This window comes from Emydura macquarii, unplaced genomic scaffold (assembly GCF_026122565.2).
Source record: "Emydura macquarii macquarii isolate MOO-44397 ecotype Brisbane River unplaced genomic scaffold, CSIRO-AGI_Emac_v2 contig_2897, whole genome shotgun sequence".
NCBI classification, from domain to species: Eukaryota; Metazoa; Chordata; order Testudines; family Chelidae; genus Emydura; species Emydura macquarii.
Genome location: NW_027133034.1, coordinates 27,596,599 through 27,614,143, shown reverse-complemented (window position 1 = coordinate 27,614,143; position 17,545 = coordinate 27,596,599). Strand labels below are relative to the sequence as shown.

The 17,545-nt window shown below is 39.2% G+C and overlaps 1 protein-coding gene across 2 annotated transcripts in view; it reads left to right on the top strand.

The window, feature by feature from the left end:
* The window catches only part of APC (APC regulator of WNT signaling pathway), a 148,942-nt gene that overhangs the window by 58,348 nt on the left and 73,049 nt on the right, over positions 1-17,545 (top strand). For both annotated transcript variants that reach the window (XM_067569197.1, XM_067569198.1), the window contains exons 3-4: positions 11,680-11,764; positions 12,289-12,490. In XM_067569197.1, coding sequence (XP_067425298.1) covers positions 11,680-11,764; positions 12,289-12,490 — 287 coding nt within the window. The remainder of the gene's footprint in view (positions 1-11,679; positions 11,765-12,288; positions 12,491-17,545) is intronic.

Sequence of the window (17,545 nt, the reverse complement as noted above, 5' to 3'; positions counted from 1 at the left end):
TATATGACATATCATGGAAATCATACGATTTGGTGCATAATGAGTAAGATTAAGATTCTGTCATGGGTATTTTTAGTAAAACTCAGGGGCCAGGTCATGGGCAATAAACAAAAATTCACAAAGCTGCAATCTGTCCCTGATCGTTACTAAAAATACCCTGGGGGAAAACAGCTGCTGGAGCTTGCAGCTGCTCCAGCTCTGCTACTCCACCAGGCTGCCCAGCAATCACCTGTTTGGCAAAAGTCACCGAGGTCCCAGAAAGTCACAGAATCCATGATCAAATTGTATCTTTAATTATGAGAGATAAAGTCCAGCCAGGAAGCCCAGCACATAGGGAAGAGTGAGGATATGAGGCAACCAAACTACAACTCCCATGAGGCTCTGTAGCACCTTAAATAGATGTTCAATGTCTAAATTGATTCAAGCTGAAATGTTTTGATTTAGGAATGTTAGAAAATGTTGAAACAAAACTTTGACATTTCTGAATAGACTTCTTTGGAACTGTTCATTTTACACAAAATGTTGATATTTTGACTCGATGTCCAAATTTGGAACAAAAACAGATGTTGAAATTTTGGAATCTCTCAGGTGATGGAAATTCCAATTTTTGCTCAGCTCTAGTCTATAGAGTGTTACATTGTATGAAGAATCTCTAACAGAGTATTGAGAAAACTATAATGATAGTAATCTTATCCTTGAAATGGCAATTCATACTTTCACATTTGTTTCAAGCAGCAGTTTTAAATATGAATTTTTTAACCTTTTTCTGCTTGTTCAAAATAAGCAAGAAATACTTTCCACTGTTTGCAAACACTAAAAAATATGGTGCTTTGCACTGAAGAATTTAATCCAGACTCTGACCTTAATACTGGATATTGGCCTCTGCTTAATGTAATGCAGCATTGATTTTTTTTCAGTGCCTTTATACGTCAATATTCAAATTAATAAAGCACACTCACAGCAGAATAGTAAATGGCCCTTGTGTAGATTAATTGGGGTAGAAATGGAAACAAATTGAAGGGGAGAGTGAAAAGACAGGAAGATGAATTTAAAAAAAAATAAGTGGACGAGCCATGGGATAGGGCTAAAGTTTTTGAAAAGGGAATTTGGTGAGATTTTTAGAGTAAATACAGAAAAATGTAAACTATAAAGGTTGGAGAAAATGAGTATTTACATTGAAATATTGTATGAATATCCTTTGAATCTAAAGGTAGAAACAGGAAACAGTTAGCCATCTGTTAAACACCAAATTCCTTCATCTTTTTAAAAAAATTAACAGAAAGACTAGGAATCCATAAACCAAACTCAGAAATATGATTATAACATTATAAAAGATTTTAATTTTGAATATAGGTATATAATGTGTGTGTATGTTTTTATTTATATGTGTAAATAGGTATATAATATGCATGCATAGGCAACTTAATTCTGGCATTTTCTATCTTCTGAGGGCTTGACTTTGTAGCCTCAATTTCCTTTAATGTTTTTTGTTTATAATCTTGTGCTTATGCTTTATGACACAGCCTTTAATGATATGATCACATTATTTTTCCACATGATCCTCCCACCTCATTTGGTGCACAGGATGAACTACAGTCTTAGACACACGACTTGTTTAGACTACTAAAAGTGTTTGTTACCAAAGCCACATATTGTTTATTTCCTCCCTGCTTGTATCCCCACAGTAAACTAGCATATAGTGATCCTGCTGGAATTGAACCGTGTTTTCAAATATTTATAAATTTTGCAGACACAAAAAAACTTTAGTTAGGAATTTGCCCTAATCCTGGGTCATGTCTAGACTAGGAAAAAGGTGTTTGTTTAAAAATGTTAGCTACATGACTTCAGAACTAACCTCTCCCACTGCCTTCAGCAGGGGAGGACCTTGGCTGGACACCAGGGAATGAGAGAATCCCAGTGTACATCTGTGGCAGGATGGAGGTTGCCCTTTCCACTCCTTGGATCCTCCACTTAGCCCTTGGCTGGGCGGAGGGGTGTGGTATGGAGCCATCTAATTGGCTGCTGGGTGTCTTCCCTTTATATAAGTTAGCCCTGATGTTTCAATAGCCTCTTGTACTCTTGGCTACCCAACTCACCCTCCCCTTAGTTGTAGATTAGGAGCCATGTTGCTTATGAAGCTGCGAGTCTGTGTTTTTAGGTATCAGGAAGGAATGTTTCCTGTTGCAGCCAAATTGGCTCGTGGAAGGACAGTTAGTTTGAAAGCAGTATAAAGTGTAGGTTCATATGATGCTGGTAAGACTACTGACTCGTTGCAACTTGCAGCTGGCGTCCATTGTGGATAAAAGCAAGCTCCCAGAGGTAAATTAGACATGGAATTTTGCTCCTGGTCCTTGCACTCAGTGGGGGGGACCTGAAATCTTTGCAGATTAACACCTCCCCCATCATTGTGGCCTCTGTCACTCCATCCTCCCCTTATTCAGGGATTTGTGTGGGGCTTTCACAACAGGGCTGAGGCTGTGGGGTAGGCTGAGATATTGTTTGTGGTTAAAGCCCTGTAACTTGTACCAGAACCAGTTAAATGCCTCATGTGAGAGTGGGGAACGGGCATTGTAGTGCTCCTCTCAACTGTACAATTAATAAAACTGTGACCTGCAGATTAAACCCATCCCATGTGTTTGTCTTTCATTTGCCTGCATACCTTGGTCAATCTCTTAACACCTAGTGTAGACAGAGTGAAACATGTTTTTAAAGTCTATATTAAATGCTAAGTGGTGTCTAAAATTGTGTTGGCTAACATTTTTAAAAACATACCTTTTTTCCTACATTTAAGGTCTGAGTTTTTAGCCAAACGTAGTTAGATCATTTATTTCCTGTTACTGAAACATGGAAGAAAGGTTGGAAGGAATATTGGATTTAACATTTTTTCTTTTTAAGCTATGGAATGAACAGCATTGTTTTAAAATATCAGCACATAAACAACACTTAGTTGGCCTTTATGTTTCATCAGACATAGTTGCTTTGTCTAGTTAGAAAATAAACTTTATAAATTCCAGTTATTGAAAATGAACATTCAAGTAATTTTCATGACTTTACTTATATTCTTATTTTCATGAATAGTATTTTTTTGTGGTCATCAAACATTCAGTTATAATGATCATTTTGATTTTAAACTCTTAAGTATTTGTAGTTTTGACTCATGTAAATATTGTTGAAACATTTGACACTTTAAATTGGAGAGTAGTCCCTTTGAACACATGAGTAAAGTTATTTACTAGCATGTGCTTGCATGATTGGTTGCTAAATTCTGAATTGTCAAGTGCCTGCTGTTTTAATGCACCAATTTTTTTTTCTTTTCAAAGATGTGCTTGTTTGCATTTATTTCTTTACAAACTTGTAATCAATCGATCATTTAAAAAGTGTTTAAAAAGAATGATGAACATTGGTCCAGTAAAATTTTCCAGGCTGTTTGCAAGTGCTGGAAAGGCTAGCCTGTTGTGGAGTCAATATTTGTGACCTTCTAAAGAGAAAAGTTGGATTTGTTTTGAAAATGTCAAAAGACAAAAAGAACCTCCCAGCTTTTTTCCTCTTAACTTTAAATACACACTCTCTCTCTCTCTCTCTCTCCCTCTCCCTCTGAATTCACCTACAGCACAGGTTCTCAACCTATTTACCATTGTGGGATGCATATACAGCTCTGTGTTTATGCGAGCTTCATCCACACAATATATATACTATCTGTATGGTCCTAAGGGTGTCACATGGGTCACAGCTGTGTGCTGATTGGGCCGCAAGTAGGCCAGGGGTTGAGAACCACTGACCTATAGTAATTTATTGTTACATCTGTAAATGTAAAGTCAATCTTCACAAAGCAATCTTAAATCTGTGGAGGCCATAGACCCAGTAAATGTGTCCTCTTAATCACAGCTTTGGGAAATAAGATTTCTAAGGGCTAATTCTGTTCCTGGCACATTTGCTTTATGAAAGATTTTTTCATTACTTGATCATGTAGAACTGGGTAGTGGATCATGTAGAGCCACAGAAGCGGGACATACCTTAGCATATTAATTTATAGTGGTAATAGTAACAGAAGAGCAAAACCAGGTGCTTAATGTTTGGCTCATAAGCAGATATTTAAGTGGCATGATTTTCAAAAGTGCTCAGCACTCAGGTTCTGTTGAGTTCATTGGGAGCTTCATTTAGTCTCCGAATGTACTTCAGAAATGCATATAAAGTATTTCTGCAGTGACTGGAGTCCTAATCCTGCAGACATTTATGCACTGGAGTAACTTGACTTGCACACAAGTAATTGTACTTATGTAAATGTATGCAGGATTCATCCCTAATGCAGTAATATTTTTAACATTAGTTCAAGAGGAGACCAGTTGCAATGAATATAACTGAATTGGAACTTCAGGGAAAATGTTTTTATAAATGCAAGAAACTAATGAACTGGATTGCCTCGTCCTGAGATAAAACCAACATGAGGGGGCTAAGTGGGGAAAATGATTTCTGTGAGGTTTTCTTCAAGAAGTTTTGCTTGCATTAGTCTGTCAGGGGGCTGACTGTCTCACCTGCATCCTCCCCTGGCAGAATGAACCAATGGGGTCACCTGAATATCCTGGAGATTCCCCAAGACTTCCATCTGGAGGCCCTGTGGTTTTTTCCACTGTCTGTGGGCCCACACTATCTTTCTGGATAGAGGGCTCTCCTCAGAAAAGGTACTTTTCCTGAATAATCTCCTGAGGGCTGGTGTGGGGGATAATATATGCCATTTGCCCAATGAGGGGCTCCCCACCCTCCCCATGCCAGTTACCTCCATTGGATCTTAATCATGCAGGGCACTTTTGAAGACCCCATCCATTCTCTCCTTGCAGGAGGGAAGAGGGAACCGTAATCAGGCCATGATGCAGAGAAGGGAAGGCAATTTTTAATCTGATTCTACTATACACTCATAAGGGATAAAATCTGATAGTAGTCAACCAAAAAGTATTGGGCTTGAAACACAGATAAACTTAGAAGACAAAAAATCATCTCATAGACATTTTTATTAAATAAGACCTACTATGCTAGTCAATGGAAAAGAAATCAAATCAAATTAATGCACTCTAATATTTATTCCTCCTGTGTGATTATACAGCTAATGTATTTTGACATGTTTACACATTGGGATTGTTTTTTTTCCAAAATCATGTACATTGAATAATGTTCAAACTCTAAGTATCTTGAAAATATATTCCTTTTTGCAAACTATATTTCAGTTTATCAGTGAATATCTGCATTTAAACAAAAAATAAGGGATGTCTTATCTGTGACTGAGTTTTTGATCTTTGCAGAGTCCTTAGCAATTTTCTGTTATTGCAGTTCCAAAAGCATTGGCTTTTGAAGAAAGGATTTGCAGACAATTCTAAAGGTTGCATGCAAAAAACCAATTGATTGGACAATCAAATAAAAACACTTATTTTTATGAGAAGAGCATTAGGCAAGATTGAGCTGGTGATGTTTACAGTCACTGACATGACTTTGGATATGCTATTCTCGCTAAGCACAAAATAGGATATTTAAAGTGATCTGACAATGGACTTGTACTAAAAACTGAATAGAATTCAATACGTAGTTACAGAAAATGACAGCTCTGGAGCACAGTGACATCAGAAAGACTCACAGCATCGTAGGCCTAAAAGGGACCTCAAGAAATCTAGTCCAGTCCCCTGCACTCAAGGCAGGATCAAGCATTATTTAGACCAACAGCTCTCAAATTTTTTGAATGAAGCCCCCACGTGGACTTTTGTGTAACAAATGCACCCTCCTTCCCCAAGCCGACCCTCACTTTCAAGGGGGAAAAAAAAGGGGGGGCCTATATATATATATATATATATATATATATATATATATATATATATATATATATATATATATATATATATATATATATATATATATATATATATATACACAAAATCAATAATGGCTGACATCTCGCACAAAATTGAAAACAATAAGCAAGAAGAATAACAACAAAATAAGAAAACAATGTACAGGAGCCTGCAGAGCGGTAGCAGTGCGGGGAATGGGGAGCAGCGGCAGCAGCACAGGGACACGTGCCTGGCAGTGGTGGTGGGCTGCTGCTGCAGGAGATGGCCAGCGGCTGTTGGGAACACTGACATGGAGGCAGCTGCACAAAGTGCACAGCATGGAGCTGAACTAGCTCTGTCACCCACTCCGCCAGCAGTGCCAGGCCTGCCACCCGCAGCAGCCTTCCCCGGCCTCTGCTCCCCTCCTAAAGGTCCCCCATCCCCAACACTGGCCTGGGACTGCCCGTGTAAGGCGCCGGGGTCCCCACCGCCACCTGGCCCTGCTCTCAGCCTGGTGCTTCTCACCCAGCGAGGGGGGAAACGGTTCCATCATCATAAGTGGGAGGGGCATTCCCCCTCCAAACTCCTCCTGTGGCACCCTCCCCCATGCTCCATCTCGCACCCCCCAGTTTGAGAACTGCTGATCCGGACCATCCCTGAGAAGTGTCTATGCAAACTGTTCTAAAAATCCCCAATGACGGAGATCCCACAATGTCCCTAGGCAATTTATTCCAATGCTTAACTACCCTGACAGTTAGGAATTTTTTTCCTAATGTCCAATCTAAACCACCCTTGCTGCAATTTAAGCCCGTTGACTCTTGTCCTATCCTCCGAGGTTAACGAGAACACTTTTTCTCCCTCCTCCTTGTAACAACCTTTTACGTACTTGAAAAATGTCATCATGTACCCCTCTCCCCGAGTCTTCTCTTCTCCAGACTAAACAAGCCCAGATTTTTCAATCTTCCCACATAGGTCATAGTTTCTAGACCTTTAATGTATATAACTACTAGTTTTCTTACTGAAAACATCACCATTCAAAGAACCTGATAAGTTAATAGCATTTGTTATCTGAAATGAAGTTATTTTCCTAAGGTGAAAAGTTGAGCTATGGTAGTGTTTCAACAGGCAACAATATGCTATTGACTGTTACTATAATTAGTACTACTAACTGGGTGTTAAGTTAAGATTTTTATGGAGGTCAGGTAAGATATCCATTAAAGTTAGAGTAATATTGGAGGAACCTCCAATGATGCTTCCCAGGGGGACCCAGGGTTGTGAGGCACCTCGTTACCATTTGTCTTGAGTGTGACGAAGCTTTGTCTATGCCTGCTATGGAATGGGATCAGTTCCCCAACTCTGCCAGCCTTTGGCAACACAAACACTGCCTTCCAGGCTTCTGCAGGCCCTACTCTCTCTTTACAAGTTAATGATAGGGGCACTTCAACATCTGAGCACTCGGAGTGTCCCCCGTTCCACTGGACACTCAGAATTCACAGATACATAAAATATAAAAACCTCTGCATATTATCCATCCATACATTTCCCAACGATTGAGTACCAGTGTGACATAGGCTTTCAGTAGAGATCTTACATTACACTCTTTGGCAAACTAGTATGTCGAAACCAGACCCTGCAACCTTTATGCCCTCTTGTGCCCTTTGCCAGTTGCCACCAAGAAGTCCCTAGGTCACACCTCCACAAATGCATAGCAGATTGTTCACTTTTTTTTTCATTATTTCAATGTCTTTTAATGTTGCTCAGTACACTTGACTGATGGACCTACTTGAATTTGTTTTTATATTTACATTTTACAGCCCTGTTTCTATTTAAAAAAAACCTGTATTAACAGGAGAGATGCACAAAACTGGTGATGAATATCAAATATTACATCCACCTTTGTGTGCAGTTACTGAAAGTTGGGAAACTTTCAACATTTTTGGTTTAAAAAACATAAACAAATAAACGTGGTAAATTTTGGCTGACTAGAGTGCTCAATGTAAACATTTTGTGTGCTTTTTTTGGTTAGATTGCAGTTCTAAATCTTGTCATTCTAAATTATGTAGACTATGTACTTGTTGTCATATTCTTGTGTTATACAATTTGAGAGAAATACCTGTTTATAATATCTTAATTTGATATCAAAAAAGTTGCTTTTGCACATAAACATTTAAACCTATTTTGTACCCTGAAGGTGATATAAGCAAAATAGTTTGTAATAAATTCAACAAAAAATTATCCAACAGTTTGTCTCTTTCCAAAAACCTAAAATCAGTAGGTAAATTAATCCTTGCTTCGGATTACAAATATGGTAAACACAGAAGTGTGATGTGGTGTGAAAATGAATGTCACTTGTGTCAAGGACAAGTACATTTATAGATAATATTGGGAACATCAGATATGAAGACCATGTCACTAAATATGCAAAATAAGCCTCTAAATTCTTTTTGACTAGGTGCCCAGAGCTGTCAGTTAGAATCACCGACCCAGACAGCTGACTGTCTCTCTTAAAGCCATTCCATAACTGGATTTTCTCCTGGGGTTGACAAGTGTCTGCACCTCCCTTGCATCTCAAAGGAAAGATCCCTTGAATTTAATGATTGACCCACTTAAAAAGAAGGGCTTAAATTTAAATGGCCCAGCAAGTTCAATGCGTCTTGTTTTTTGTCAATTAACCCAACTTGATACCGAAATAGGGGACTGTGGCAGCTGTTTACATCTAACTGAGAAATTTTATTTCAATAGAAGTATTGGTTTACTTTGCTATACTCTGAATAAATTTAAAGTTTCAGATCAATGGAAGTATGCAATAAACAGAAGCCAATTAAATGTAAAGAAACAAAAAATGTAAAAAGCAGTGACATTTATGTCATCATAAACCCAGACCAACAGAGTACCAGAAGATGGGACTGGATGACAGGAGATGGATCACTTGATAAATAGCCATGTTCTGTTCATTTCCCCTAAAGTATCTGGCACCGGCCATTGTCTGAAGGCAGGGTACTGGGCTAGATGGACCACTGGTCTGAGCCGGTGTGGACATGCTTATGTTCTTATGTGTTTTTAGTGAGATGAGGGGGCAAGGGCCTGTGTGCATGTCCCCTTTCCTCCAAGGCCCCTAATCCCCTCCCTCATCATTATTTTGCTTTCTGTCTAGGAGATAAATCATTCAGGGTGCCAACATATTAAACTGTGTTGGGAGGATGAGCGGGGGAATAATTATGCAGGAGGATATTAACTGGTGCCATCAACCAGTTGTGTGATCTATAGACAATTCCACAGGTGCTGAAGCTGTGACTGTGCTAATCAAATGACAAGGATTCTGTTTGTTCCCCATGTCTCCCCTTTTGGTTTTCTGATTTTTCCCTCCCAAAAATCAATAGGATTCCAGTCAGTGCTGAGGGAGTCAGATTACCTGCAGTCATGGGAGAAACCCATTCTGTTGCTGTAGGAAGCATCTACACTATGGTGCTTCAACAGCTGCTGTAGCACTTGTAGTGTAGCCATTACCTAAGAAGCATCAGAACAACTCTGCTTCATTCAGATGGACTCAGATCTGCTGGAGCCTCTATGCTTAGGATCCCACCCTACTGGAGATGCAAAATAAGGAAAATGGTGTTAAATTAGGCCATCTACATGCAAAATTTACAATGATTTCACTTTTACTGTTTAAAAACCAGTTTAGTTAAACTGGTGCAAAATCCTTTGTAGGTTAGATACTCTTATTTTGATTTGCTTAAATCAGTAAAAAAGTGATTTAAACTAAATCAATATGTCACTCTTAGACCAAAGTAGGAATGTGTGCACTCAAACTTGCACAGTTTTAACTACTAGTTTTTAAAAACCCACTTTTCTAGTTAAAATGGTGCAAATTTGTAAGTAGACAAGGCCATACGATATGTATTTAACAAAATGACACCATCAAAACTGTACTTCAGTTGTTCTGAGTAAAGTTATAATTTCAAACCCCTTTACTAGTTCTGCAGAAGTCAGGATTGGGTCCAAAACAAAAGCTTGCAGGATTGGGTCCTGGAATTGGGGGTATGGGGGAATTAATTTGCATCACTATGGTAAGAAATAAATATTTTATACTATCTGTGACAACACTTAAATTTGGCGGGATAGAAAATTGCTACCTGACCATTTAATCTATTTTTTTAAAGGGCTAAAAGTTAGTTTAACAAGTAATTTGACTAGGCTAGAGAAAAAGAGACTATATGAATGAGTAATGCCTTTGACAACATCAAAGCCACCCATTTTTAGTGTTCATTTTTGTAAATTCTTGTTCTCCAGAAGTTTCAAAAATCTCATATAATGCATTTCAAAGATTCCCCTCTCCCCCTAGCCCCACAGCCTTCAGCAGCATGGGAATCATGGGGGTGAGGTCTGAACTATACAGTTCCACTGACTCAAATACTATAATTTAACAGTGGGCCATAACTACTAATGCTGCCCAGAGACTGTGGAGTGGCTGTGTACCTGCTCCATGCTCTGGCCCCAAGTTGGTGCAGGGAAAATTATATCCCCTCTCCACAAAACCCTTATACTTTGAATTGGGGACAGTAATTTGAGCCTGAGTAGGACTTCAAGATTGCCCCCCATCATAATAAAGAACATTACATCTTTGGCTTTTAAAAAACTTCATTTTTTCTCTCTCCCCCGCCCCTCTTTAGTGGAGCACAATGTATCTTGTATCTCTGTTGTATGTATTCCAGGAATTGTTAGCATTGAGGAAGAATGGCTCAGCAGACATTTTCTTAAAATACAAAGAACAACAGAGAGAAGATATTTTGTTGTCTAGAATTCTTTAGGTTTCTAACAGTAAACAAAAAGATGCACATTTCTTGATGTAAGAGCAGTTATCTATATGTAATAGCTATGGGGTACTTTTTTAATTATTTGGACATGGTCTCTTTGTGTCTACTTACTGCTTCTTCTAAAAGCAGTTTCTAAAATGGTGAGATAAGACAAATAATTTTTTATTCCCGGGGGGCGGTTGTCTTGTGGCCATGATTTTCAGTTTATTTTTGTTATTGATGGAGCCTCCATTATAATAGTGAAAGCTTTTGGACTTAACTCGCATCTGATTGTCTACCTGAATTTAGGCCATTGAGCATTAGGAGCCTGGAGGCTTAGAGGCCCATTTTAATTCAGTAATCAGTGTTTTTATTGTGAATCTTTTCTGCATCATGGTTTTTTCTCTTGCTCAGTTGCATAATTTGATCAAACATTGCTTTTATAGTGTGGAGAGAGATGTTTGCTTCAAATCCTAGGCTATATATGTAGGAGTTTTAAATCTTTTTCTCATAGGCCAGGTAGTAGCAGTAATAATATGCTATGACCCTTAATACTTAGTTACTATGGTGATGAGTCTCTATAAAAAAAACTGGCAACTGAGCAGTTCACTTCTATTGAAGTCATTGCGATTTAAAGATGCTCAGTACCTCTGAAAATTAAGCTACTTTTATTTGAGTGCCTAAATTATATATTTACGAGACTAACTTTAGGCACACAAGTTTGAAAATTTTGACCTTCATTTCTCTGCACCTTGATTTCACCATCTGTAACATAGAGATAACATCTAACTTGAAATATTCAGATGAATTGTGCTATAAAAGGTGATGTGTTGTTTTAAGGGAATTAACTCCTGAATGCAATCATGTTTGGAAGAATGTTGTAATCAAATCAAATTGTTGTAATGATTGTTGATTACTGTTCAGATGAATTGTTGCAGTGGGATTGTGCCAATATTACATTAGTTATCATTATAATGAAATCTGATATTTGGGGAGGAAGAAATACATTTGTTTTGTATTTCATTTGTTGTTATGGTACGAATTTTTTAGTTGCACTGCACTCTTGTTTACAGGAGGTGCTGAAACAGCTACAAGGAAGCATTGAAGATGAGGCAATGGCTTCTTCTGGACAGATTGATTTGTTGGAACGACTTAAAGGTAAACTTGGAAAGATTTGTTTTTAAAGTACATTTACTTGCTTGCCAATCATAGTTACCAACATGTAATATTTTCAAATGACCCCAAGTTCCATTGACTTTCAATGATGCTTAAGAATCCTAAGTGTCTGTCACTTTTGAAAATGGGATTAAAGCTCCTAAAACATTTAGATGCTTTTGAAAATTTTATCCTGTCTCTATGCAAAATACTATTGATACATAATCTACATGTTATTGAACTTCCATAAAACTACTCTTGAATTTTATTGGACAAATACTGTTTTATTACCTTTTTGTTTAGATTAATAAAATAATCCTCCGACATGATACTCTCAAGGTTGATTGGTTTACACGGTATTTTTTGTTGGGATTTGTAGAAGAACCTGGTGGAAACAAACAACTTTAAGACAAGAAAATTATGTACATGACCCACATAAAATATAAAATGAAGGTGCAAACAATCTTTTAGGTTTGCTAATATCAAGCTTCCACTCTACAAAGTTTTGTTCTTTATTTATTATTCAGAATTGAACTTGGATAGCAGTAACTTTCCTGGAGTGAAGCTAAGGCCAAAGATGTCCTTGCGTTCATATGGAAGCAGGGAAGGGTCTGTGTCAAGCCGTTCAGGAGAGTGCAGCCCTGTTCCCATGGGATCATTTCCAAGAAGAGGGTTTATGAATGGAAGCAGAGAGAGCACTAGTTATTTAGAAGAACTGGAGAAAGAAAGGTAACTTTTTAATTGGTGGTCCTTGTGCATTAACTTTTAAAATTATAAACTTGGTGACATCTTTAAAATAAAATGAAAAATGTCTCCACACTCTAATATCATTCAGCCATCACTTGTACTTATTTTGGGCAACAACATGCTCTGAATTAGACGAATGCTTAATGGAACCAGGAATCAACAACTGATTTAAATACAGAAGACAAAAGTGCAATTAAAACGTACTGCTACTTCAAGTGCTTGTCCGTATGTTGGTGCACATGCACCCCAGGCGCTTGAGTTAGGATTCTTTTGGCGAGCAGTGTCTGTGAGTTAGTGTTAGCATTAGTTTGTTGCTTTTCCTTTTGTTTTAATAAAAAAGGGCAGAATAAAACTTTTTTCTCTGAAGGACTTCACCTGGTACTGCGTCAAGCCCTTATGATAGAACAGAAGTCTCTAGGATTTAAGATGGATCCTTCTTGTGTGGCAGTAATGCCCCTTAATGAGACCATTCAAGGCACTAATTCTGCCTCAGCAATTAAAGGCACATCCAAGCAAGATGTGCCATTTGCAAGTTGTTCTTGAAAACAACACAAAAGGCAAGAGAAGTTTACCTGAAGCTGTTTTTGAGTAACATGAGCATGAACCCCTTTTCATCTACTGAAGTGCATGAAACTGAAATCCCTGAGCATATCTCTTCAGAGAGTCTTCCATTCAGTTCTTTGGTTCACAGGTGCCTGTCTCTGAGGGTAGGTCGATGCAGCAAAAAAACAAACAAACAAACAAAAAAAACCCTGCAGCTAGCCCATGTCCGCCAATGCAGGTTCACGGAGCTCAGTCTGTGGGACAGTTTCATTGCTGTGTGAATTTCCAGGCTTGGACGAGAACCTGAACTCTGAGACCCTGCGGGGTGCGAAGGACCCAGAGCTCTGGCTTCAGCCTGCGCCCTGAAGTCTACACAGAAATGAAAATGCCCTGCAGTCAGGGTTGCCAACTGTCTGTAAATTTACAGACAATCAGTGTTTAAAAAAAAAAAAAAAAAAAGGTACAATTTTAACATGGTCAGTAAGTCCGTAAATAAATGAAAATGTCCGTTAAATTATGTAGAAATAAAACTGTATTGTATTTTGACACTGATTATAGTTGTTCAAAATCACTTCTTGTATCATAAAACTACATTGATCATGACTTTATCTATTTCCTGTTTTCTATTATTGCACACGCCCAAAGAAGCTGATTGGTCAATTAACTGCAGCTCAAACAATTGCGTAATTCCAAATTCCTGTGTACAGAATATCATGAGTGAATACACATTTTTGTGACATTGCTGTATTGTTTATGGTATTTTTAGTGATGTCAATAAAAAGTTTACTGTGTCAGTAAAAAAAATCAACTTCAGATCTTCATGTCAGTAAAAACTAAAATGTAAGATTGGCAACTCTGCCCACAGCCCAAATCGACTGGGACAGGTCAGCCACAGGTTTTTCTTTGCTGTGTAGACATACCCTGAGGGATTTTCCTTAGTATCCAGTAATACATCTGAGGACAAGGGGAGAAAGAAGCATTGCTCCTCTAACGGGTATGGATCTAGGTCCACCTCATCAGGTCCTAGCACTAAAAAGGAGGAGCCCTGGTAGTTCAAGGCACAGGAAGGGTCCCCCTGAAACCCAGATGCTGGAGGTGAAGTGGAGGGGGGGTGGGAGGTTGATGGCCTGTGATATACGGAAGATCAGACTTTAGATGATCTGGTGGTCCCTTCAGGCCTTAAGTTCTGACACTTGACACAATGCGATGCCATTGGAGTACAATATACCTCTGGTGCTGATCCCTCAGCACAGAGGCCCCTGATACTGATCATTCTGGTACTGACCACTTCCATTCATATGGTACTGAAGATGTCGATACCAAGAGGTTTTATGGCTATGCCAGACTTCACAGTTTCTGTGTTCCTGGAATTGCTGCATTTGTCAGTGGTCAAAATTCCTCTTGTTCTTGTACTATCCACTATTGCCTTTCCACACACCTACAGTATTGAGTAGACAGCATGCTGAGTGATTGTCTAGCACCTGAGCTACAACAGTTTCTCCACTAGAAGAGGATTATTCTTTCTCCACCTCTGGTTCTGACAATAGCAGGGAGGTGCCACCTTCTCACTCACTGGGGTGTAGGTCCTTTTGTCTACATATCAGAAAGGGATTCTAGGCATACTGCTATTATCCAAGGCCCAAGAGATTTTGGGGAAACAGTGCCTCTTGGTACCCTCCCCAATGGATGCTATATCATTGCCAGCACCCTGCTCATACTTGGCACTGTGGGGATTACAGCCTATCAAAAAGCTAGTTTGTGCAACACAACTAGAGCTAGGTCTTCCTCTCCACTGAGCCATCAGAGAGTATGGGGCATCAGTTCCACCTACTGATGACCATGCCATGCCAACTCATATGTCATCATCTCCTAATAAGGCTGTGGTAACTTCAGTGTCCTGCATGCAGTCCAATAACTATAAGACCTTTTAGGAGTTACTGTACAGGATGGTGGAAGTTATGTAGAAGTAGTCACAAAAACACCTGAACATTCTGAATATCTCTGCTGAGTTGCTTTGCAATGCACATAAATGAGGGCCTTTTAGAGTCAGACACGCTACATTGGCAGATGCCTGCTTTCTTAGTGCTGACATCAAAATGGACACATCACCATTTACTGGTATTCTCAAAACACTATGAGCAATTTTATACCCTCCTGGTACCTGGATCTTTGGTTGTAGCAATGGTCAATGAGACAACCAAACATCAAGGGCCACTAAAATCAAACTCTGAGACAAGGATCCCAATAAACTAGATTTATTCAGCTGCAAAAATTACTCACCAGTCAGTTTGCAGATGAGGGTGGCCAATTATCAGGACTTTTTGGTGAAATATGACTATTAAAATTGGGACACTATCTCCAAATTTTCCAACAAAATTCATCATGATATTAAAAAGGTATTCAAGTCCATTATCTTGGAGAGACAGCTAGTTGTATGCAGCTCTCAATGTTTCAGACACAACAGCCAGATCTATGGCCATCTTAGAGACCTTAAGAAGATCCTCTTGGCTCCAATCTGGCATCCCTATGGAGCTGCAATCAATAATAGAGAATCTTCCATTTGAGGGATGAGATCTTTTTTAACTCAAGAAGTGAGTCCTTACATTCTCTGAAAAACTCTAGGGTGACCTTTTATGGAAGTTTACACACACACTTCAAAAAGGAAGCAAATCAGGCTTCAGCTTCAGCTATACCCTAGGCATCCCTACTTTGTAAAGTACAGGCCATCTGAGCCTCACAAGAAGTATCACGTTTCAAAGGAGGCTTCAGCTGCATCATCTTACTACCCTGTAATCTTACTACCCTGTCGTTAGTCAGGACTGGTATACAACCTTTGTTGAACATCCCTTTATTTTGCCTCTGTTTTGGAACCTTTATTTTTATTTTTGTGGGACTTGGAATACCATTACTATAGATAGTTGAGGGCTAGAAGCATAGAGGTGGGATACTCTATCCAATTCCAGTACCTCAGGAGCATAAGGGGAAATGAATTTTATTCCAGTTTCTTTCTAATATCCAGGGAAAAAAGGGGGCTATTCTGGAATTGAGACAGCTGAACACTTCCATTTTAACATTCAAGTTCAGGATGGTTACAGTGGCCTCTATAATTCCCTCTCTAGATCCATAGAACTGGTATGCAGCTTTCTATCTTCAGGATGCTTACTTTCATATAGTAATCCATTCATCTAAGGTGTCAGGTGAGCAGATCACGCGATCCATATAGAGTCATGCCATTTAATATATTGACAGAGTATTCACCAAATGTGTTGCAGAAGTGGCAGCCTACTTGAGGTAATTAAGAGTCCAGGTTTACTCATACCTAGATGACTGGCTCATTTGGGGAAAGTCTCTATAACAGGGTAAGTGGCTACGTGCAACATATTATATACAACTTTTCCCCTTGCTAGGTCTCAGGGCCAACATAAAAAAATCAGTGTTACTTCCAACCCAGAGGATAGAACTTATTGGGGCAGTTCTGGAGTCCCCTACAATAAGGGCCTATCTGCCCCAGGAAAAGATTCCAAGCCATAGAAGATCTAGACAATTGCCTTCAATCTCATTGGACATCGGTGAGAACTTGTATTAGATATCTGGGATCCATGGCCTCTTGTATGTATGTAACACACCATATCAGATTTCCCCTCTGATGAGTGCAAGGGTGTTTTGAGAGTTGAAGATGCAGGTTCCCCCAAAAGTCCTGTCATCATTAAAGTGGTGAAGGACCTTCTGAAAGTATGCAAGTATGATCCACCATTGCCATCCAAGATGCTAATGATAGATGTCTCCGGGCTAGGGGTGAGGAGTTCACCTAGACAATCTTCAGATTTAAGGTCTTTGGACTCTCAAGAAGTCTAGTTTACGTTTTAGAACTAAGGGTGATTTTTTTTCTTAATGATTCTGAGGGGCTTAGTCATTTGGATCATGACACAGTGATGTTTTATATCAGCAGGCAGCAAAGAGCAAGATCTGCCTCTCTGTGTCAAGAGGCTGTACGCATTTGTAATTGGTGAATATGGCATTAGATTATCCCAATAGCACTTCACTTATGTTTGCAGAGTGTTCAGGTGGACTACCTCAGCATATAATTTTCAGGTGGGCACTAATGGTCAGTGAGGGAGACAGTTATATTCACAAGGTGGAGTTGAGCCACTACAGACCTGTTTGTGACAAAGGAGAACAAAAAATGTTACAAATTCTGCTCCAGAGGAGACCAGGACCAGGGATCTCTGTCAGATGTGTTCTTGATCCCCTGAACTCTGGGTCTAACGTATACGTATCCTCTGATTCCACTAATCCCAAGAGTCCTCTGGGGACTCAGGGTACATCTTCATTGAAGGTGGCAAATTTATCGGCAGATCGATCTATCTAAATCGATTGAGCAGTCAGTGAAGACCTGCTCAATCGATCCTGAAGTTGACGTGTTAAAACCACCCTCTGCATAGCTTGCATAACTCCCATTGACTGCCACTGAATTTGAAGGTAAGTGTAGACCAG